The 25,096-nt window shown below is 45.8% G+C and overlaps 1 protein-coding gene across 1 annotated transcript; it reads right to left on the reverse strand.

Annotated features, from left to right (window-relative positions):
- Positions 1 to 854: 854 nt before the first annotated feature.
- On the reverse strand, positions 855 to 24,877 carry LOC120854807 (histone PARylation factor 1). The gene is made up of 8 exons (XM_040229143.1): positions 24,732 to 24,877; positions 14,489 to 14,648; positions 12,616 to 12,805; positions 11,170 to 11,268; positions 5,199 to 5,349; positions 3,436 to 3,523; positions 1,951 to 2,123; positions 855 to 1,095 (listed from the first exon to the last, which is right to left on the reverse strand). The coding sequence occupies exons 1-8, from the start codon at positions 24,777 to 24,779 to the stop codon at positions 964 to 966; spliced, it is 1,041 nt and encodes a 346-aa protein (XP_040085077.1). The 5' UTR covers positions 24,780 to 24,877; the 3' UTR covers positions 855 to 963.
- Between the last annotated feature and the right edge of the window lie 219 nt (positions 24,878 to 25,096).

Genomic DNA, 25,096 nt, shown 5'->3' on the forward strand with positions numbered 1-25,096 from the left:
ATGGGCCAATCCTGGATGGGACTGAGGCCCCGTCTGTCTCAGCGGCTGGATATGGGCTGCAGCTGAGGGGAGTTGTGACTGCTGGGTGTGTCTTCAGCGCATTCCCAGGCAGTGCGGGAGAGACTCCCCTGGCACCAAGTGAGGGGCACCATGTTCATTCACCAGGCGCATGTCCATTGGAGGCTCGTCTGACTGCAGGGCCTCCTCGGAGTGTGTCCTGCTCCTGCCATCCCGAAGACTCCAGGTCTTGGGACTCAGGAGGCGGTGACACAGTAACTTTGGAGAGTTCCGTGGGCAGGCCCAGCTGGTCCTACAAGATAGGGGTGAGCCAGGTGACCTCGGGGAAGCTCTGCTAACGGGCCTGTGGCCCATCCACAGCTTGCTGCTTTGCATCTGACCGTGAGCTCTGAGTCTTTAAGGTGAGGGATGTCTTGTCAGGTTTTAAAAGGATCTGCATCTGGTGAAACACAGCTCCCCTTTGACTGCACTGGAGACCCAGTGTGTACTTTATCCCCCTGGCGTGTTGAGCACACACTGTGTCCACATCCTGTGCTGTACTGACAGGCTGAGCCCTGTGAGCAGTGCTGGAAGGAATGAACCCCAGGGGCTGAGTGAATGCTGTCCACCTGAAGCTGGGGAGGGGCTGGGGAGAGCCCCAAGGCCCCATCCTTGGGGTTGCAGCTCATGTTAACCCCTAGTCTCGGGACCCAACTCCTCCGGGCTCATCCACAGGCACTGGGCATGGCCTGCTGTTGGAGGGGACAGTGGGGCTGAGCCCCCTCTTCCGTAGGTGAGGTGGGCATCACCGTGCAGGTGACTCAACTGTCTGTGAAAGAAAAGCAGGCCACTAGCGCTTTAGAAAAGTAAAGTTGCCATCCATTTATTTCCTGTAGTCCTTAAAAACAGAAGAACATGTTTCACACTAAAGCTCTGCAGTCCTGTACACCAGAGAGGCAGCCCCACTCATGCTGCGAGCTGGTCCACGTCCTCTTGGCACCTGTTTGCCAGATGAGCTTCAATAATTTCCGCAAAGAGACTCCTCTTCAGCAGATTATAGGCCAGAGGTAAAAGCTGGCCAGCAACTTTATGAAAATACTGAAAAATCAAAGAAGGTGACATTAGCCAGAGTGCAGCAGGCACTTGTTTAACAGAGCCCGCATCCCAAACGCAGACCCTTCACCTGTCTCCAGGTGCCGTGGCCAGGGAGGACAGACTGCAGCCACAAGCAGGACAGAGGTTCCGGGAGCGCTCCCTACACTCCCACGGCTACTGCTGGGAAGACAGGACTTGAGGCAGGTGACAGCCCCGAAGTCACCATATCACCTGCCTCCCTGACTCTGAACCAACTAGAGCTGAGGTACCCACTGCTGGAGCTGTAAGTGGGTTTCTCCTATTAAATGAGGTGTTAATGATAAAATATCCCCACTACATTTTAAAGATTTTAAAGCATATTTCCAAATAGCATTGACTCTTCATCTAGCACAGAACAGATCCTCTAAGGAGAATGAGATGGAGCCCAAGAAGGTGTACGTGTCACTCTGAAGCTGTATACGTAGCTACACAGACTTAACAACAAACTTAACATTTGTTGTTGAGTTGTTAAGTCATGTTCAACTCTTTTGAGGACTGCAGCCCACCAGGCTCCTCTGTTCATGGGATTCTCCAGGGGAGCTTCCCCACCCAGGGATCGAACCTGCATTGGCAGGCGGGTTTCTTTACCACTGAACCACTTGGGAAGCCCCATGTTAACATGTACCTGAAGGCAAAAAAGTCTTGGTCATTCACCTTGGCCAGAACATAAGATGAACCTCAAATAAGAAATATTCTTAGAACTCAAGAATCTTTTAAGAATTTGCTTAAAATCATTTCAAAAAGTTCATTTTGAAATTCCAGCTGAGTCCAAACCCCACCCGTGTGTGTGTGTGTTGGCGGGGGGGGGTGCTCACTCACGTGGGAGCCGTGGCAGAAGAGGTCTAGCCCCAGCTCCAGCCCCATCCCATAGTCACACTCGTCGTTAGCAAACTGCACGTAGGTCATCATCTCCTGGACGGGGGCAAAGGCCTGCAGTCTGTCGGCGTCGCTCGGGGCCTCCACAATTGTCCTGCAGATTCTCCTGAGGCTGGCTGAGAGAGCAGGGCCGCAGTATTACCTGTGAGCACCCACGCCTCCCCGTGACACCGTCCCTGGGGGCCTCCTGCCTTGGTGCTTGTAACTCACATCAGCCGTGTTACTTATGCCATTTTTATGCTCGAATCTTTAACAAAATCCATTTCTTGTTCCAGCAAAGTGGTTTCTCCATGAGTCTAACTACAACCAGGAGTCACCAGCTTCCAGATATTTACCCTGGGCTAGTGCAGGGTGCACAGACCATGGACAAGCCTGACCCACCTGTTTTTAACTGTCCTCAAGATAAGAATGTGTTTTCATTTTTAAATGGTTGAAAAAAATAAAAAACAGCATGGCGACCGAGCAGACACAGAGCCCACCTCTGGGCTCATACACCAGAAGATGGATTAAAAAAAAAAATCCTAACAGTAAAGTTTGCTCTTTTGCCTTCGTCTAACTTACTTTTAAAAAGCAGTACAGAAAAAGAAATACAAGAGACAAATCACTGGGGAATTAAACCTTTACCAATTCCTTTACCAACATGAGGGTGTGGAGCCACAGCACAAATGCAATTTTTGAGGTGAAATAGAGAAAACTGCTTAACATTTATCCACGTTAGAGGAAACAGTGCTTTCACATTTCTGATCTCCATGCCCTCTTGTTTGCACGCCCCACCCCTCTCCTCCCAAGGGAGCCAGATGAAGGGGTGTTCCCAGGAGAAAAGGAAAGGGGAAGGGCAGGGGACAGAGAGCTCAGGAGAGATTTTATCCTCCTTTTCAGCAACGCAATAATTAGATTTTGTGTATGAAAAGTCCATTTGCAAAGAGTGCTTACACTTACATAAGAAGTAACTCAGGATGGGCTTCTAAAAGCTAAAAAAACCTACATTGAGATGGAAAACTGTCCACAAACACACGCTGTTTCAGAAACTACTATAGTGTAAGTTGACCGTAATGTCAAAGGTTGTGAAATAGAAAAAGTCACCTAGACCATAGGCTCGTATTGTTTAAACTTGTAAAAACACTTCCGAGCACTGTTAGGCAAGCAGTGCATTAATAAGCACCTTATGTATTGGGTTACTCCCAGACATCCCTATGGACGGTACTCACTGCCACTCACCATGTGACAGATGGAAGACGTGGTTTAATAAAGTTATACAACTGGTTAAGGCCACACAGCTGCAAACCCAGCTTCAGTTCAAGGCTCCCTGACCCCAGAGCCTGAGCCCTTCATCACTGCAGGTGGGGTGGGGAACTGTATCCACCTACTCAACACAAGGAAACTACCCCCACACATTAACACATGCTCATGGCCACATAAATACCTTACCATCAGTTTCAGGGAGCTCTCTGTATCCAACATCATGTTTATCCACTGGGACAACCAAGCCTGCTCCATGAAAGGTCTTTGTCACCACCTTAAATAAAACACCAAAATAACATGGAAAATAGACAAAAACAACAAAGAGGGGGCGAATAAAGCTCATACACAAACCCTTAAGACTTCTGCCAAAATATAATTTGTGCCTTTTATTTCAGTAAATTTGGACCCCAGGGCATAAGTTTACTATTATTTCTTTCCTTTGAAATCAGGTAGAAGTCAAGCACTTGAAATAATTACAGAGCAGTGAAATGAATGACTTTTACTGTCAGCATACGGAAGTCATCCCCGTGTGCCCCACCACAGAGGCAGGGGGTGGTGTCAATTCAGGCCACAGCTGCTGGCAGAGAGCCAGAAGGCCCGCCCAGCAGGAGGGGATGTGAAGAACTCCTGCCCGTCTGTGAAACGCAGGTACCCGTCTCACCAGGAGCATTCAGACTTGCCAGCAAACTTCCCTTAAGTCAGGCAGCTTCTAGTTCTGGGGCACCCTTTATGGAGGCAAATGATATAACCATGGCTGAAATCATGGTTCTAAGGTTTCGTTTATTTCTGTGTTTCCCAGGCTACGTCACAATGGGGTGAGACATGCTCCCCTCCCCTCACTCTAAGGTGGGAAAAGGCCCCTGGTGAAAACTGGAGAGGTAGAACAGCAACATGAAATCTTAGAGCCCCTCGAAATGCCCTATGCAGGGAGTTTATCATTCCATGGACATTTTTAGAAACTACTTCCTGACCTCAAGGACTAAAAGAGCTGGTAAGACAGGAATTCAGTGACTACAACTTATGTGAAAGTCACCCACCTCGGCAGCTGCGTCAGGATCAGAAAAGCAACTGGAGTAGGATTTTCAATAACTAAGCTAAAGTACTTAGTTAACAGTACTAACTTATTCAGGGTTGACTAGTACTTCATTTGGCTGAGAATGCGCAGATGAAGCAGCCACATGCAGGAGACACTGCTCAGAGGCTGGAGGTGACTGGCTGTCCAGACTCCAGTAATAAATGTCCCTCCTCCCCAGGGTTATCAAGACAGACTCAGAATTCTCATTTGCCCCAAAGCAAAATTCTTTCAGCTTCTCTGTTAAGTTACCCAGGCAGGTACAAGTGAAAAACCCAAAGGATCCCAAACCCAGAGGTATCTGCTGTTTCTGAAACTCCACTCACACAGCAGGCGCAAAAGGAAGGCTGGTGGGCTCAATAAAGCAAGGAGAGAAGACTTCTCACACCATTTCCTGGAGGAATTCACACGCCCCAATACACAGCTCAGGACCAACGTTGCCCATATGCCAACTACCCTCAGGGCTGACTATAAAGCCCGTAAGGTAGACCTTTACAAATCTACCCAAGAGCACCTGGCATGAAATCATCCAACCTTAGCTACTAAAAAAAGAAATGTAAGCAAATGTGAGGTACAAAGCCACTCTTCTACTATGAGATGAGCGACTGGTAGATCAAGACTAAAGAGAGACCGGGCTGGCCTGGCCTGAGCTCTGCAACCACAGAAAGGGTGCCCCGTCCCGTGCCTACCACACCTGCAGGACCCTTCCAGTCCAGCCCCGGGCCACCCTGGAGCCAGCCCTGCGGGAGGTGAGGGCAGCTCTCCTCAGAAGGGGAGGGGAGGGAGATGCGGGTGAGCGGGAAAGGAGAGCGGGAACCCACCCCCGCCGGCCCCCACCCTGAAACAGCAAACAGAGACTGACAGATGGGACTCATACTTTCTTGTCTCTCTGCTTCATCCTCACAGTTCTCTGCTCCAGGGAGAGCCCCAGTTCTCTGGCTGCTTCTGTGAGTTTCTCATCTATGGTTTTCAAGAGACTAGTTTTCTTCTTATCTGTTACTTCTTTAAGTTTTTTCATCAAAAATAATCTGAAAAAGAAGTAAAAGCCCTCATTAGTATGTAGCCCTCATTCGTATGTCCACTACTACTGTACTAAGTGCACCGACTCTGGGAAGTTGAGGGGAGCCAAGTTACAGACATCAGACCCTGAGAAATAGAGGGCAGAATAACCACGTTCAGAGCCAGAATAACGTTCTCTCAAGCCCCTAACAGATTCTTCAGGCAAGAGAAAAGCAGTATTAATAAATACCTGCCAGTCACAGAAACAGCAAACAAGATCTGCTTATCCCCGTGATGTCTACAGCCAAGACATAAGGTAGCTAAAAAGTGAGGTTAAGCCAAGTTTATGTTGCATCACTTGATGCTAGGATCTGACATACAACCTTGCAGAAGTCTGATGTAACAGGAGAAAAGAATGTGGAGACTCCAAAAAAGGATTTTGCACTTCTGCAGAACGGGAGGACCTTTATAATACTTAAACATCAGCAAATTCTTTTAAATGTTACCTTCAAATCTGTGTTAAGAAATTTTAAAAATGTAAAGGAAAGCAAAACTATTTTATAAGCTAATACAAAAAGCACAATTCAAAATAACTTTTTTTTTTTAAAGTAACTTTTATTTTCACTTTTTATTTGTTTTTTTGGTTGCACGGTAAGGCGTGTGGGATCTTAGTTCCCCCATAGGGGATTGGACTCATGTCCCCCAACAGTAGAAGCACAGAGTCTTAATTACCAGACTGCCAGCGAAGTATACAAAATAAATTTTAAAGGTATGCGAAATAGTACATTATTGCCAGTTATGGAAATAATTTTATGTTAAGAATGCAGGAGAGCATGTGGACATAAGGGAACCCTCCTACACTGTTGGTGGGAACCTAAATTGGTTGCAGCCACTATGGGGAACAGTATGGAGGGTCCTCAAAAAACTAAGCACAGAGCTACCGTATGATACAGCAGTCACACTCCTGAGCACACACCTGGAGAAAACTATAATCTGAAAAGACATGTCTGTGCACCCCCGTGTTCACTGCACACTATTCACAACAGCCAGGACATGGAAGCAACCTAGATGTCCATCAATAGAGGAGTGGGTAGAGATGTGGTACCTACATACAATAGAATACTACTCAGCAATTAAAGAACGAAATAATGTCATCTGCGCAGCATGGATGAACCCAGAGACTATCATACTACGTGAAGTGAGGAAAAGAATCTTAAAAATAGGATACAAATGAATTTACCTACAAAACAAAAGATAGAATTACAGATGTAGAAAACAAGCTTATGGTTACCAGGAAGTAAGGGATAAATTGGGAGATTGGGACTGACATATACACACTATATAAAACAGATAACTAATAAGGACCTACTGTATACAGCACAGGGAACTCTACACAATAATCTGTAATGAGCTACATGGGAAAAGAATCTAAAAAACGGGATATATGTGTAACTCATTCATGTGCTGTATAGCAGAAACTAACACAACACTGTAAACCAACTTTACCGCAGTAATTTTTAAAAAAGACGACTTCTACCACTAGAGCAGAAAGTCAAGAGTGCACGAGCAAGCTGGAATTGGCCCAGCTGAACACACGTCAGTCCCCTTCCTGCAGCCACTGCCAGGCTCGCTGGAGGAAGCTGCTCCTGCCCAGCACTGATGCTGGGCAGCGCCCGCTGGGGCATTGTTCTCATCCCCATTTTACAGATCATGAAGCTGAGGCAGAGGACCACACCATACCCAAGCTGAGAGAATAACTGTGCGCTGGTTAAAGCCAAGACCACCAGGATCAGAGTCTCCTAATTACAGCAAAGTCCCAGCACACCTTGACTCGCCTCAGCAGCGGTGAGTCAGGTCTGTCTGTCAACAGGACCACACAGCACACTGCGGCCGCGGTCCCCTCACTGCCCCTCTCCACGCAGCGCCTCCTCCCTCCTCCCTCGGGCCCACGAGGAGGGCCTCCAGGACAGGGCCCACCCCTACCGGCGGCCCTGCTACCCGGCAGGACCACTTCCGCTCCTGCTTGCTCAGCTCCGTCTCAGCTTCACACCTGCGCTCTGACACCGCTTTGTGGTGCTCGGGGTGGAGATGTGCCCGTGGAAACAGCCAGAACGTCCTGTGCTGTTCCGTGAGCCGTGAGTGAGCCTGGACCTCGGGAGACTCCTGCGGTTCGTGAGGAAAAGATCAGTTCACTAGGCTATAGAGCGCTCCCCCGGAGTGAAGCTGTCACACCAGACTCCCCATCCCTTTATGGTAGGGGAGACCACAGCCACAGTACCATCCATCACAGTAGCAAAGTCTTCAGGAAGTGAGCGGCTGCCACGCTCACAAGGCTGGTTACAACTTCCCCCAATTCTAATGTGTGCTTTTCAAATCTTGAATTTTTAGAAATGACAGCAAACAGTCAATTGTCTCCATCAGTTCATTTGAGAAAACGTCTCCCGAAAGCTCAGGTCGGAATACCCGGCTGTGTGCCGGCCACCGTCTCCAGTGGAAGTGGAAAACAGCTGAGCTCAGCACTTGGTCCCGCAGGGCCTCTCTCACCGAGACAGACCCTCCGCACTGCCCACCCGGCGCCCAGCCGCAGGGCGATTCGTCCTTCCAGCTCTGTCAGCAAGCTGGGGACCGTGCTGTGACCGCACCCTGTCCGCCGCTCACCCGCTGCCGCCCGCCCATTGAGGGGTGAGAGAACACCCCACCACCGCCCAGAGCACCCCTCACGGCCCCTGAGCCAGCGGGCAGGCTCCACGCCCCACCGTCTGAGAGCTGCCCTTCAGTTAGGGTTCCGGACCTGAGCACGTGTCAGAACCTCCTGGGTTCCCAGTTTCAAGGACTCTACTCAGAGCCACTGCTTGAAAAGTCGTGGGCTATGAGATTAAGTCCGCATGACACAGGACAGCAAGGCGGGGCGGCAGAGGACGTTGGGGCACAGGGGAGAGGAGAAGAGGATATTTAACAGTGCAACTCGACCCAAGACCTGACACTCTGGCCGTATTTACAGTAAGTAGCAAATGTTTTAAATGGTCTTGGGCCTGGATCGAAGTACGCAGCCATTAAACGTCCACTGAAATGAATGTTGATTTAATTAGTTACAGAAGTGGACCTCTGGGCTATACTCAAATTTACCTGTAACAGGTAGTTTTAAAAACTGTTCCCGAGTCCTGCTCTGGAGGAGCTGAGCAGCAGCAGCTGAGGTGAAGCTCCCATGTGCAGGTCTCAAACCATTAACTCAGCATCAGTGCCCAGAGTGGCCTGTGCACCCCACAGTCTCTGAGACCTTTCAGGAGGTATGTGAGGTCCAGACTACTGCTACAATTATTTTAGGGAAAAGAAAGAACAGAATAAAGAAAATACCTTCTAATTCTGTTGTATAAAGATATGTATTTTAGAACCTCCAGTCTACCCAGATTTGTGTGTGCGTTCCAGGATGTGAAGCAGGGACCTTTCCACACCATTCTGTCACATGACCTCCTCACGCAGTGTGTCCACACCTTCCTAAACTGACGGATCAGTATCCCGGTCTACACTGCATGGGTAGTCTCTACTTACTCACCTAACTTTCTCCACTGCTGGAAATGTGCATTTTTTCCAACTTTTCTTTTTTATAAATAACCTGAAATATACACAGATATCTGTGTACGAACTCAAAATTTCTCCAGATAAGGAGCTAGGAATGGAATTGTTAATTTAAGGTGTAGCACAGTACGTGGCAATCTTCATTATCTGTGAAGAAATCTTTGAAAAAATATATAAACAGCCATATTCCAACTGCTCTCCATAAATGTTTTACCAATTAACACAGAGCACAAAGATTTCTTACACCGTAAACACCACTGGGTATTTAGTTCAGTTCAGGTCAGTTGCTCAGTCATGTCTGACTCTTTGCAACCCCATGAATCGCAGCACGCCAGGCCTCCCTGTCCATCACCAACTCCCGGAGTTCACTCAAACTCACGTCCATTGAGTCAGTGATGCCATCCAGCCATCTGATCCTCTGTCTGCTTCTCCTCCTGCCCCCAATCCCTCCCAGCATCAGAGTCTTTTCCAATGAGTCAGCTCCTCGCATGAGGTGGCCAAAGTACTGGAGTTTCAGCTTTAGCATCATTCATTCCAAAGAACACCCAGGGCTGATCTCCAGTGGGTATTACCACTCTTTAATTTTTCCTCACCTTTGTTAGCCGAATTTGCATTTTCTTGGGCTATTATTAAATCTTACACAAAGAAAACTAGTTTCCCTGGGCATAAATAATTTGTTTTTAACAAATGGTCTGCCTGAAAATACCTTACTCAGGCTGATATACAAATTATTTTAATTAACTGATTTCAATAAAGTCTCAAAAATTATACTAAATATACGCAAAGTACTATAATCTATAATACATGAAAAGTATTATAACCTATAGAAGTATTATTAATACTTTATCAAACATATGTTTGATATAAATTACCGAAGTACAAAACATTTTTTGAATAACACTAGCTACTCAAATCCTTGCTGGTCTTCACCTAAGTTATAAATTTATCACCAATTAATTTTTGTTTTCTTTCTTCTGTGTTCTCTGATAAGCTAAAAAAATGCCAGAACAATCTTGTATTATTTTAGATAACAACTGAACTTTCTCTTTAATAAGACCAGTAGGACTGAAGGAAACGTGGTGGTTCTGCTGTCAAAGAGTTTGTGGACTGAATGCCTGACTCACAGAGCAGGCGCCGCACACAGGAAAAAGCCTCTCTCCCATGAACCCACACATCAGCGCAGGAGACAAGGAAACAAACAACTACCGTTTGCAATAAAGGTGGCACCAGTTTAAACGCAACAATAAACCCGAAGGGTGTGAAGAACCATATAAAATATGAAGAACAAGCCACACCTTCTGTAACGTCAGAGCTGCCAGGAGAGAAGGGAGCCTGTCGGGAGCCCTCCGCCCTTCAGACGCAGCGGTGTGCACGTGCAGGGGCCCTGCAGGAGCACTGACAGACTGAGTCTGAGTTCTGCTTACTGCAAATCTGTGCCATGCAAGCACAGGGAATCAGTCTTTTTAAAAGCAGGTGATTAAAAGACGTCACACGAACATGATCTACTTATACTTAAGACGAGTCAGATGCCTTCATTTTATTACAGCCCACTGCACAGCTGCTGCGGATGGGGCCTGCAGCTGCCCAAGACAAAGCAAGGTGCCCCTGCCACGCCCACCCTGTGCTTCAGCTCATGCCGCCCGCCCCCCTGCCCTACTGAAGACAAGGCCCTGATATCAGAGCGTGGAGACCGGATCCAGCCCCACTGGCTCGCAGAGGCACATGACCGTCCTGTCCCATCCCCAGTGTCCAGGGACGGCGGGCAAGGGGCTCCCTCTCACTGGCCCAGATCCTGCCAGACAATGTAGTCCCGGAGCCCCACTCCCCAGCTCTTCTCGGGGGGTCAGAGACCACCCACCACTGAGCTGAGTCAACAACACCCCTCCACCGGCCCCTCACTCCCACCCTGCTCCCAGGATGTGCAGACTGCCTGCTTCACGACACTCAACCTCCTGTGTGAATCACATTCCACGTAATGTAGCTTATCAGTAGGAGCTCGCCATGACTGTGTTTAAAGTCAGATGCCTAAAAATCCTGTGACCTTGCCATAGGACAAATAAGGTCAAGTTTAAGTAATATTTTCATTAAGTAGTTAGAAAAGAGTCTATTGTTTGGTGAAAAGATGAAGTGTGTATGCAAGGGAAGTCTGCAAAATTCATGGAAATGCTCTAAAAATTTTTTTTAATCTCAATTCCCATCAGAGACAGACTGATACGGTCTAAAAATTGTAAACAAATATTATCAATAGGAGAGGTAGTGAAATATTTTCTTACTTGACTGCAGCAAACACATTATCTCCACTTTGAACAATTACACAATTTTTCTTTGCTTCGTTTGTACCGACAAATACAGGAAGTTCATCAGGAGAATCCCTGTTTAAACGAAAGGTAGTAAAAATTTAGCTGCCTGTAACTTATCAGAAGGGAGGATTTTAGGTTTGAAAATAAGAATTTATATCTGCATGTCTTTTAAAAAATTGCTAATGAATTTGCTAGGTTTAAGTTCTAGGATTCTTAGGAATATCCACAACAAATCTCATTTATATAACAGAACCTAAGATTAAGATTCTTAGGACCTAGTTACTTTTACACCTAAACACAAAGGGGGAATAAAGCTTGTCAAAAGGGGGTGAAATTACATACTATCATCCCACCCCAGTTTTACAGTCTGTGAAAAAGTAAGAAGGTAGAGCAGCAAAAAGAAATGAGACACGAAGATCACAGAATATATGCGGTGAAAGGGCTGGGAAGCATACAGACGACCAAGTCCCTTTACTGTATGACTAGGAAACCACACAGAGAGACCAAGTGACTCAGCTAAGGTCCTGGACAGGCAGCGGGAGGCCAGCGGGTCAGGGCCCGACTCCCAGCCCTGGGTGCCCACAGCACCCCTACATTCCCTCCACATTGTCCCTCACCCCGCCGTCAAGGACAGCACCTCTCAAGTGGACAAGGGATCCCCACCCCAACCAGCTCTATTTCTAAAAGTCTGAGCCTCTTGCGTGTATCCATTTACCCCTGGACATTCTTATTAGGTGTGTGGAATGAAAGTGAGTCACAGAAAGTCACGGGTACAGGGGACTGGTACAGGGCCACCCACTCGATAATCAAGAGTCCAGTCTGCTCCAGAGTGCATGCTTAGTTCCCGGACAATAAACAAGAGGACCAGCCTGCTCCAGAGTGCATGCTTAGTTCCACGGCCCTCGGAAGCACATGCCTGACTTAAGTCACAGCAGCTGCTCCGATTCCCTGGGCAAAAAGAGCTCTTCTCAACCCCAAAGAAAAAGGTTTATAAGCACAGCAGAAAAACTGATGAGGCTGGCCTAACAAGTTCATCCATTCCAGGGTAGGTCAGTAGGTTAGAAAAGCAGACGGCCCACACACCCACCAACAGAGGGCACATGCCCTTTGCCTTGGGGAGGCTGGTGAATGTCTGCTCGCACTCATAAAAGGGACAATAGCTGTATTTTGGGAGAAGTAAGGGCTCCCCTTGTGGCTCAGCGCTAAAGAATCCGCCTGCCAATGCAGGTGACTCAAGTTCAATCCCTGGTTGAGAAGATCCCCTGGAGGAGGGCATGGCAGCCCACTCCGGTATTCTTGCCTAGACAATCCATGGACAGAGGCGCCTGGCAGGCTACAGTCCACGAAGTCACAAAGACTCAGATACAACTCAGTGACTAAACAATGACAAAGCTGTATTTTAGAAGAAATGACCCTTACCTGAAATACCCCATGTGGAATTGAGTTTTACTGTCTCCAATAATAATGGTCTGGAACTCAGGAGGATCATAGTAAAATCTCCAGTGAAGATTAAAATTCAAGCTTGCTGACTTTTTCTTTATTTTATGTTTTCCGGCAAGGATATCATAAGGACCCACTAATCGAAGTCCAAGGCTTGCAGATAGCGAATCTATAAATTAAACAAGTTTACTTAGAAGAAGCAGAAAATAGTACCTTTCATTCAGAAAAATGTTTCTAAGCAACTGTCTTTAAAAAGAGCTTCTAAAGTAAAAGAAGTCTTCAGTCATGTGAAGATGTCTGCTGTAAACACTCTATGAAAAGAAATCAGAGCAATGATTTCCTCGTAACTTTACCACTGAGGACATTTCAAACACTCCCGCTGTTTCTGACTTTGGCCCAAAAGGGCAGTTCTGTGTTCCTGGGGGCCTATTAGAGCTGCAGAGGTTTAGCTTGTCTCATTACTATGCAATGCAGCTGTTGCCTCAAATATTTGAGCATACCCAGACCAAGGGAGAGGCAAGAGGGCTAGCAGATGAGGACAAGTAATTTAACTACAAACGTGTTTAATTAAAGTACTTCCTCCCTCCCCCACCTCAACTACTGATCAGTCTCAATTCCTGGCCTCCTGGGCGCTCCGTCTGGCTCACCCTAACCCAGGCTGAATCCACTTCCTTCTCCAGTCACTGATCAGAGTCGCCAGGTGTGCACGCTTACAACAGACAGGCCCCTCTGCTTCCCGCAGAGGCAGGACCAGGGCCCAGGATCCTGTGGAGGGGGAGCTCTTGGAAGGGCCAACAGTGAGAAGGGCATGGAGACAGTTGACTTGGAGGGAGAAAAATAACATCCCCCTCCATGAACAGATATGAGATAGGGCTATAAAGGGAGATCTTGCTGTTTGTACTCTGCTTTTTAGTTCTTCATCCTGTTCTCACTTAAATCCTCTGAATAGTTTCTCAGGCTACTAAATGTTTCTTTAAAGAAAGAGGATGTCTACTCTATTGATAGGCATTTACTGTTTGTTACGTTTTCATTCTAAACACTGCTTCAGTGACCATCTCTGCTAACATGCTTGTACACATGTATGAATACTTGTAGACAGGTTGCTGCTGCACAGTTGCAGTGTGTGGATAACACAGCCCAAGCCCAGCTCTCTCCCGGTATACGTTCCTGTCTACAGTCTACAGTCTAGGGAGTGCTTCCCCGCACTGCATGAAGACACTCCATCAGTACAAAAGGGTAACAAGGAAAAGTAACTGCTGCAACATGACCCGTTTTTGGTGTACCTTCTAGGGACAGTATGCCCACAAAGTATACAGGGATGTGTGCTTGTGTCTCTGTGTGCACGTTGTGTCTGTATGTCTGAGTGTGGTATGTATCTGTGTGCGTGGCTGTGTATGTTCCCGATGTAACACTAATGCAGCAAAAGCTATACACGGTCTCTTTTCTCACTTAAAATATTCCAGGCACGATGCTTTATTACTGCCTACAAATCTGCCGGATTATTCTGAAACTATATACACAGTCCACTGAACAGATGTGTGACAGTGAGCAGATACGCTGCTTCCTACTTCTTGCTTCACTGTGTCCGTCCAACAGGCTCCTAGAAGCAGCTGCTAAGTCACGCTCACGGCCAGAGTGTGCACCCGTTTTCCCCAGCCGCTCATCAGAGCACACTGCGGGGTGATGCACCTCTGCTAGTGTAACAGGTCACAGTGACCCCATTACCTTCTGCTTCTCTGATTTCACACCTCTTTGGGGAAGCTCCTTTTCTGTGAACTGTTTAGATCCTGAGTCCAGCTTCCTACTGTCTTTTCCACTGGCAGCAGCAGGAGGAAGGTTCTGGAACACTCACCAGCTGGCTGTTCAGGGTCAAGTCCTTCACAGAACCTCCAGAAGTGGTAGAAATCTTCAGGCAGAGGAAGCCTGTAATGGCTTTCCACCTCTTTTCGAAGGTCACTGGGCACATCAGCTTCACAGGACTTACTCTTCTTCACATCGACCAGTTTTTCACACTGAAAATCAGCACACAAAAGTTAGTTTCTTTAAAAGTAATTTCAGCAGAATGGACTGTTCAACGATATCGCTCATCTTATTCACCCAACTCTATGAGATACATGCATTTTCTTTAAAACTCTATATATGGTGTTTGAGTAAAATCTGGGGATTCTTTTGGGCAAGGAAAAAAAGAACAGTTCATAATACATTGGGTCAGGAGGGGCACACACAACAAATATCTAAACACATCTAAGATAATAGAAACACAGAAAGCAAAAAACCAAAATGTATAAAAGAAAAGGTAAATAGCAGGAAATGAGGAATAAGAAAAGGGCAAGGTTTTATGGGATGCAGCAAAAGCAGTTTTAAGATGGACGTTTAGGGCAACAGAATCTTACCTCAAGAAACAAGAAAAATCTCAAATAAACAACTTAATCTTATACCTAAAGCAACTAGAGAAAGAAGAACAAAACCTAAAATTAGTATAAAGGGAGAAATCATAGAGATCAGAGCATAAATAAAGGAAACAGAGACAAAAGGAAACAGCAAAGATCAACAACACTAAAAGCTAGTTCTTTGAAAAGATAAACAAAATTGATAAACCTTTAGCCAGACTCATCAAGGCAAAAAGGGAGAGGACTCAAGTCAATACAATGAGAAATGAAAATGAAGAAGTTACAGTGGACACCATAGAAACACTAAGGATCATGAGAGACTACTACGAGCAACGACACACCAATAAAATGGACAACCTAGAAGAAATGGACAGTCTTAGGAAGATGCAGTCTCCCAAAACTGAAACAGAAAATATGAATAGGTCAACCACGAACTCTGAAATTGAAACTATGTTTATCAAGAAACTCTCAACAAACAAAAGTCCAGGACCAGATGCCTTCACAGGTGTGTGTGGTGCACTAGGTCACGTCCAACTCTCTGGGACCCCACAGACTACAGCCTACCAGGCTCCTCTGTCCACAGCATTTCCCAAGCAAGAATATTGGAGTGGGTTGCCATTTCCTACTCAAAATGATCTTCCCAATCCAGGGATCAGACCTGCATCTTCTGCGTTGCAGATGGATTCTGTACTGCTGTGCCACTTGGGAAACCCCAGTGTGAGCTTTAAAGAGACACAATTCATAATTTACTGACAGCCCATTCAACTGTCATTGTGAGAGACTGCAGCCCCTTCCAAAGATCTTCCCCTCCACTTCTCCTGTAAATTCCAAGATCAGGTTCACCAAGTTTATGTCGCCATATACTGTAAAGAAAGGAACACTTCCAAACACTCTCGAAGAGGCCACCATTGCCCTGGACCAAAACCAGACAGACACCACACAAAAAAAGACAGTTACAGGTGAGTATCACTGATGAATTCAGACGCAAAAAGCTTCAACAAAATACCAGCAAACCAAACCCAACAATACATTAAAAGGATGATACACCATGAGCACGTGGGATTCATCCCAGGGTAGCAAGGATTTTTCAATATTTGCAAATCAGTGTTATGCACCATATTAACAAACTGAAGAATAAAAACATATGATCATTTCAACAGATGCAGAAAAAAGCCTCTGACAAAATTCAGCTGTTTACAATAAAGACTACAGAAAGTAAGCACAGAGGGAACACACCTCAACATAATAAAGACCATACAGCACAAACCTACAGCCAACATCATACTCAATGATGAACAGCTGAAAGCATTCATCTAAGATCAGGAACAAGACAAGAATGCCCACAAGGATGTCCACTCTCGCCACTTTTATTCAATACAGTTTTGGAAGTACTAGCTATGGCAATCAGAGAAGAGAAAGAAAGAATAGGAATCCAAATTAGAAAAGAAGTTAAACTGTCACTGTCTGCAGCTGACATGACAGTATACACAGAAGATCCTAAAGATGCTGCCAGAAAACTACCAGAGCTCATCAATGTGTCTGCTAAAGTCGCAGGATGCAAAATTAACTCAGAAATCTGTTGCATTTCTATACACTAGCAACAGAATGGGAGAAGGCAATGGCACCCCACTCCAGTACTCTTGCCTGGAAAATCCCAAGGACGGGGGAGCCTGACGGGCTGCTGTCTATGGGGTCACACAGAGTCGGATACGACTGAAGTGACTTAGCAGCAGCATCAACAGAATATCAGAAAGAAAAATTCAAGAAACAATTCTACTTATCATTGTATCAAAAAGAATAAACTACCTAGTAATAAACCTACCCAAGGAGGTAAAAGACCCATACTGTGGAAACTAAGACACTAACAAAATAAATTGAAGAAGATATAAACAGATGGAGAGATATACCATGATTGTGGATTAGAAGAATCAATATTGTCAAAATGACTATATTACTCAAAGGAATCTACAGATTCAATGCAATCCCTATCAAATTACCAATTTCTCACAGAACTAGAACAAAAAATCTTAAAAGTTCTATGGAGACACAAATGACCCCAAATAGCTAAAGCAGTTGTGAAAAAGAGAAACAGAGTTGGAGGAATCAGGCTCCCTGACTTCAGACTATACTACAAAGCTACAGTCATCAAAACAGTACGCCCTGGCACAAAAATAGAAATACAGATCAATGGGAAAGGATAGAAAACCCAGAAATAAACCCATGCAACTATAGCCAATTAACCTACAACAAAGGCGACAGTACTACACAATGTTGGAAAGACAGTCTCTTCAACAAATGATGCTGGGAAGACTGGACAGCTACTTGTAAGAAAATGAAATTAGATCATTCTTAAACACCACACACAAAAATAAACCCAAATAGATTAAAGACCTAAATGTGAGACCAGGCACTATAAACATTCTCTGACATAAACTGCAGCATATCTTTTTTGATTTGTCTCCCAGAATAATGGAAACATAAACAAATGGGACCTACTTAAACTCAAAAGCTTTTGCACAGCAAAGAACACTATTAAAAAAAAATGAAAAGACAACCCACTGACTGGGAGAAAATACTTGCATGTAATATGACCTATAATGGATTAGTCTTCAAAATTTACAAACACTTCATGAGGTTTAACAACATCAAAACAAACAACCCAGTCAAAAAATGGACAGAAGAGTGAACAGACACTCGTCCAACAAAGACATACAGATGGCCAAGGGGCACATGAAAACATATTCAACTTTGCTGAACAGAGAAACGCAAACCAAGACTGCAATGAGGTATCATCTCACACCAGCCAGAACGGCTATCTTCAAACAATCCACGAACAATAAATGCTGGAGAGAGTGTGGAGAGAAGGGAACCCTCCTACACTGTTGGTGGGAATATAAACTGGTACAGCCACCATGGAGAACAGTACAAAGATTCCTTAGAAAAACTAAAATAGAGCTAGCATATGATGCAGAAATCCCACTCTTGGGCATATACCTAGAGTAAAACATATCTGAAAGGATGCATGTACCTCAGCGTTCACTGAGGCACTGTTTACAATAGCCAAAACATGGAGGCAACCTGAAAGTTCTCAACAGAGGAATGGATAAAGATGTGGTGTGTATATATAATGGAGTATTACTCAACCATTAAAAAGAATAAAACACTGTCATTTGTGGCAACATAATTAGATCTAGAGATTGTCACACTGACTGAAGTCAGACAGAGGAGAAATATCCTTTGACATCCCTTATATGTGGAATCTAAAAAGAAATGATACAAATGAACTTATTTACAAAACAGAAACAGACTTGAGAGAATGAACTCATGGTTGGGGGTGGGCTGGGGGTTTGAGGTGGGGAAGGATGCAGGGGAAGGGATAAGAGAGCTTGGGATGGACATGAACACACTGCTACATTTACAATGGATAACCAGCAAGCACCTATTGTAGAGCACAGGGAACTCTGCTCAATGTTACATGACAGCCTGGATGGGACGGGAGTTTGCAGGGAGAACGGATACACGTATATGTGTGGCTGAGTCCCATCACTGTCCACCTGAAACTACCACAACATTGTTAATCGGCTATACTCCCAATAAAAAATAAAAAATGAAATAAAGAAAGAAAAGAGCAGGTTTCGCCTTGTTTGGGTAAACAGGATGCCATCACGCCTCTTGTTTAAACAGACTAAGCAATCATACTGGAAGGAAATTGTCAGATATAACTGGATATGAGAGGTTAAAACAATTAAAACAGTTAAAAAATTATTTCAGAAAAGGTCCTTTAATGCCAGATTGGTTATAAAACTCCCCCCAGCATCTCTGCAATATAGGTGCATTCTGTAAGTAGGCTAGTGGCTTTCCAATGCCCCTTAGATACCCGGCCCATTTCCGCAGAGATAAAATTCCTGGTCGAAGGTTACGCATCTTCAGTCTCTGAGAAGTGGTAGGTACTGTTCCTTCTAGGAACTTTCCTTCCTTTCCATCTACATCAGGGTTTTTCCACCTGAGCCATCCTGCCTCCAGGGGGACACACTAGGCAGTGTCTGGAGACATTATTGGTTGTACAAACTCGGGAGGGAGCGCGTGCTACTGCTACTCTAGTGGGTGGAGGCCACGGACGCTGCTAAGTGTCCTACAACACAGGAGAGGCCCTTTAAGAGAAGCTTAACTGGCTCAAATGTCCACAGAACCAAGACTGAGAAATCCTAACCTTCAGGCTCAAGTTGACTTTGTAACTTTAGGTATCATTTAAAATCTGAAAAGTGCATTTATGAACCAGATGATATACATAGAAAAGTACTGTTTTATGAGTGGAAAACAGGACAGATGAAAATGCCTACTGACAGGAGAATGGTTACAGGATTTTCAAACAATGGAGTTTTCAGTTCAGCTGCTTGGTCGTGTCCAACTCTTTGCGACCCCAGGAACTGCAGCACGCCAGGCCTCCCTATCCATCACCAACTCCTGGAGTTTACTCAAACTCATGTCCATTGAGTCGGTGATGCCATCCAACCATCTCATCATCTGTCGTCTCTTCTCCTGCCTTCAATCTTTTACAGCAACAGGGTCTTTTCAAAATTCTCGTCAGGGCTAAAGTACTGGAGTTTCAGCTTCAGAATCAGTCCTTCCAATCAATACTCAGGACTGATTTCCTTTAGGATGGACTGGTTGGATCTCCTTGCTGTCCAAGGGACTCTCAAGAGTCTTCTCTAGCACCACAGTTCAAAAGCATCAATTCTTCTGCGCTCAGCCTTCTTTATAGTCCAACTGTCACATCCATACATGACCACGGGAAAAACCATAGCCTTGCCTAGACAGACCTTTGTTGGTAAAGTAATGTCTCTGCTTTTTAATATGCTGTCTAGGTTGGTCATAACTTTTCTTCCAAAGAGCAAGAGTCTTTCAATTTCATGGCTGCAGTCACCATCTGCAGTGATTTTGTTGCCCCCCAAAATAAAGTCTCTCACTGTTTCCCCATTTATTTGCCATGAAGTGATGAGACCAGATGCCACGATCTTAGTTTTCTGAATGTTTTAAGCCAATTTTTTCACTCTCCTCTTTCACTTTCATCAAGTGGCTTTTTAGTTCCTCTTCATTTTCTGCCGTAGGGTGGTGTCATCTGCATATCTGAGGTTATTGATATTTCTCCCAGCAATCTTGATTCCAGCTTGTGCTTCTTCCAGCCCAGCGTTTCTCATGATGTACTCTGCATAGAAGTGAAATAAGCACCGTGACAATATACAGCCTTGACATACTCCTTTTCCTATTTGGAACCAGTCTGTTGTTCCATGTCCAGTTCTAACTGTTGCTTCCTGACCTGCATACAGATTTCTCAAGAGGCAGGTGATGTGGTATGGTATTCCTATCTCTTTCAGAATTTTCCATATTGTGATCCACACAGTCAAAGGCTTTGGCATAGTCAATAAAACAGAAGTAGATGTTTCTCTGGAATTCTCTTGCTTTTTCGATGATCAAACAGATGTAGGCAATTAGATCTATGGTTCCTCTGCCTTTTCTAAATCCAGCTTCAACATCTGGAAGTTCACAGTTCGTGTGCTGTTGAAGCCTGGCTTGGAGAATTTTGAGCACTACTTTACTAGCGTGTGAGATGAGTGCAACTGTGCAGTAGTTTGAGCATTCTTTGGCACTGCCTTCTTTTGAGACTTGAAATAAGACTGACCTTTTCCAGTACTGCAGCATTGCTGAGTTTTCCAAATTTGCTGGCATATCAAGTGCAGGACTTTCACACCTTCATCTTTCAGGATTTGAAAGAGTTCAACTGGAATTCCATCACCTCCACTAGCTTTGTTCATAGTGATGCTTCCTACCTAACTTCGCATTCTAGGACGTCTGGCTCGAGGTGAGTGATCATACCATCCTGATTTATCTGGGTTGTGAAGATCTTTTTTGTACAGTTCTTCTGTGTATTTTTGCCACCTCTTCTTAATATCTTCTGCTTCTGTTAGGTCCATATCATTTCTGTCCTTTCTTGTGCCCTTCTTTGCATGAAATGTTCCCTTGGTATCTCTAATTTTCTTGAAGAGATCTCTAATCTTTCCCATTCTATTGTTTTCCTCTATTTCTTTGCACTGATCTCTGAGGAAGGCTTTTTTATCTCTCCTTGTTACTCTTTGGAACTCTGCATTCAAATGGGTATAACTTTGCTTTTGTTCTTTGCCTTTTGCTTCTCTTCTTTTCACAGCTATTTGTAAGGCCTCCTCAGACAACCATTTTGTCTATCTGCATTTCTTTTTCTTGGGGATGGTTTTGATCTCTGCCTCCTGTACAATGTCATAAACCTCCATCCATAGTTCTTCAGGCACATTGTCTATCAGATCTAAACCCTTGAATCTATTTCTCACTTCTACTGTATAATCGTAAGGGGTTTGATTTAGGTCATACCTGAATGGTCTAGTGGTTTTCCCTACTTTCCTCAATTTAAATCTGAATTTGGCAATGAGTTCATGGTCTGTGCCACAGTCAGCTCCCGGTCTTGTTTCTGCTGACTGTATAGAGCTTCTCCATCTTTGGCTGCAAGGAATATAATCAATCTGATTTCAGTGTTGACCATCTGGTGATGTCCATGTAGAGTCTTCTCTTGTGTTGTTGGAAGAGGGTGTTTACTATGACCAGTGCGTTCTCTTGGCAAAACTCTATTAATAGTCTTTGCCCTGCTTCATTCTGTACTCCAAGGCCAAATTTGCCTGTTACCCCAGGTGTTTCTTGACTTCCTACTTTTGCATTCCAGTCCCCTATAATGAAAAGGACATCTTTTTTGGGTGTTAGTTCTAGAAGGTCTTGTACATCTTCACAGAACCGTTCAACTTCAGGTTCTTCAGCGTTACTGGTTGGGGCATAGATCTGGATTACTGTGATATTGAATGGTTTGCCTTGTAAATGAACAGACATCATTTTGTTGTTTTTGAGACTGCATTCAAGTACTGCATTTCACACTCTTGTTGACTATGATGGCCACTCCATTTCTTCTAAGGGATTCTTGCCCACAGTAGTAGATATAATGGTCATCTGAGTTAAATTCACCCATTCCAGGCCATTTCAATTCACTGATTAATGTCGACATTCATTCTTGCCATCTCCTATTTGACCACTTCCAATTTGCCTTGATTCATGGACCTAACATTCCAGGTTCCTATGCAATATTGCTCCTTACACCATCAGACTTTACTTCCATCACCAGTCACATCCACAACTGGGTGTTGTTTTTTCTTTGGCCTCATCTCATTCTTTCTGGAGTTATTTCTCCACTGATCTCCAGTAGCATGTTGGACACCCACTGACCTGTGGCATTCACCTTTCAGTGTCCTATCTTTTTGCCTTTTCATACAGTTCATGGGGTTCTCAAGGCAAGAATACTTAAGTGGTTTGCCATTCCCTTCTCCAGTGGACCACGTTTTGTCAGAACTCTCTACCATGACCCGTCCATCTTGGGTGGCCCTGCATGGCATGGCTCATAGTTTCGTTGAGTTAGACAAGGCTGTGGTCCCTGTGATCAGATTGGTTAGTTTTCTGTGATACTGGGTTCAGAGGGCTCAAAATGAAGTATTACTTAGTGAAAAGGAAACAGCCACAAACAACATGGATCAATGTTAACAACATTAAATGAAGGAAAAAATCCCCAAAGATTATATACAGCATGACAGCCATTTTATGAAGTTCAAAATATATTGTTCAGACAGGCATAATAAAGTCATGGGTGATAAAGCTAAAAGAAGACAAGGGAAAAACAGTTGAGGATTGTAGATGCACTGAGTAGGGGCAACAGGAAGGAGCTGGGCAGAAAGGACAGGTGAGGACCATGAAGATGGAGAGCTGTGGTCCTCCTCTCAGTGCCTGGGCTGGGCAATGGCTTCCCAGGTGTCTGTTCTATAACTAAACAAATGAGGTCAAAGTGGGCCATGACCAAGGATAACAGTGGATTATGCCAAAGATTACAATGTGTCACAGGTCATAAAAAATTTAACTTAACAAAAAGGCTGCTCTTTGTGACCCCATGGACTGTTTCCTGCCAAGCTCCTCTGCCCGTGGAATTCTCCAGGCAAGAACACTGGAGAGGGTTGCCATCTCCTCCTCCAGGGGATCTTCCCGACCCAGAAGCATCTACGTCTCCTGCATTGGCAGGCTGGTTCTTTTTCACTAGTGCCACCTGGGAAGCCCCAATAGTGATACTAACAGCAATAAAGATGATGGTAAACACTGTTAGTGATAAGTACTTGTTATGTACTTACTACAGTGCCTGCCACTGTTCTAAACGCCTATAGATGGAACTCATCTAATCCCCAGAAGTACCTTGTGAGCTATTAATAGGTACTATTAGCCACACTCTACAGAGGAGGAAACCTAAGGTTAAGTGACTTGCCCTGGGTCTCTACCTAGAAAGTGAAGAACCGCACTGAACCCCAGGTGGGCCAGCTCCAGGGTGCGGTTGTGGTGCTTAACCACTGCATGCTGCCTCTCCAACTGCAAAAAGGCAACAGCAGGAACTCATCAAGCCCTGACCCACCCTCCCTCTCGTTTGTGTAACAGTCTCTGGTTAGACTTTCAAAGACAGGCGCAAATCTATGTTATAAAGAAGAGCCTTTAAATGTACCTCAATGAAAGCCAGTTTTGCATATTGGTTAGACTGCTCAGGGAGATTCTAGTCTCTCCCCATTTCCAGCTCTGTCACCTTGGGCCAGTTATCTGACCTCTGTGCCCTATCTTCTCAGCTACAAAAAAGGTCTATATCATAAGGCTGTGACAATAAATTTGTAGACACAGACAGAACAGTGCTAACACAGAATACCTAACTGCTACCTATATTAGGTTAACCGTAGCCTCTGTGGACTTCTCTTCATTTCTGAGTCTTTTTTCCTAACACTAACACTCTGTCAGAGCAGTTCACTGCCCCTTTTAAAGGGAGGAAAGAGCGTTTCAGCGCTGCCTGAGCTCACATGCTAGTTCAGGATCCCCCAGTTCTCAACTAGAGTTCAGGACTAAGTAGTACCTGTCCCCCTCAAGGCTGCCTTTATCCTTTATTTACCCTTGTATTCCTAGAAAGCGGGACGGGGGCAAAGGCCGCCCAGAACTTGGCCCTCCGGCACCGTCTCACCCCCACCCCGCCACCACCTGCACCCCAGCTGACGAAGGAAGTTTTGGAAACCCTCCTTTACTCTTTCCAGTCGGACTCTTTCCTGCTTGCAGTGCTGACGCGCATGAGATAGCAGGGAAAGCCTGAGCAGACGACCCCTCCGAGTGAGCGCCCCTCTTCCCTATCCCGAGCGCCCCGGACCGAGCCGGCGCTGCGCCCCGACACCGCTCTCCCGAGTCACCCGCTTCGGGGACGGCTCCACGGGAGGGGCCCCCCACGCCATCCTGCGGGTGCAGGCGCGCTTCCTACGCTCGACCGGGCCAGTGGGACAGGGAGGGTGGTGTAGGGGGAGTAGGCTAAGTCAACCCGCCCCCCGGGGGAGGTCCGCCAGGCCGCGCCAACCTGACCCTGAAGACCCCGGGCTGTGGCCGCCCCCGGGCTGGACCCCAAGACTGTAACCGGCCTTGAGCTGTCAGCGCGACCCCGAGGGACCCGAAAAGGCGAGGCGCGGCGCCGCTCTCCGCTCCGACCGCAGCGCGCGGCCTGCCCTCCAGCCGGCGACAAACGCGCCGCGCGATCCTCGGGCCCACGGCCACCCTCAGACCTCCATGCGGTACCTGCGGCCCCTCTCCGCGGAGTCTACGCTTCGCACCACCGCCCACCATCCTGCAGCGAGAGGAGGCAGTGCCAACCGGTCCCTCAGAGAGCCCGCGCGCCGCCAACTACTTCCGGTTCAAGGGCCACCAATCGTTTCCCCCCGCCGCCGCGCGCACAGAGAAAAGGCACCGCCCCCAGCCCGCATCCAAGCCCGCGCGTGGCCGAGGCCCCGCCTACTCCACCTCCTGGGCAGGTGCGCCCTCCGCAGGCTGACCCACCTGAGCATCTGGTTTTCCTTTAAAGAATTACTGCATTTTAAAACATTTCTATCAAATTATATGTAAAAGAAAATATATAGGCCTCATTCTGTAGTATTCTAAAGAAT

This window comes from Oryx dammah, unplaced genomic scaffold (genome assembly GCF_014754425.2).
Source record: "Oryx dammah isolate SB20612 unplaced genomic scaffold, SCBI_Odam_1.1 HiC_scaffold_1, whole genome shotgun sequence".
NCBI lineage: Eukaryota > Metazoa > Chordata > Mammalia > Artiodactyla > Bovidae > Oryx > Oryx dammah.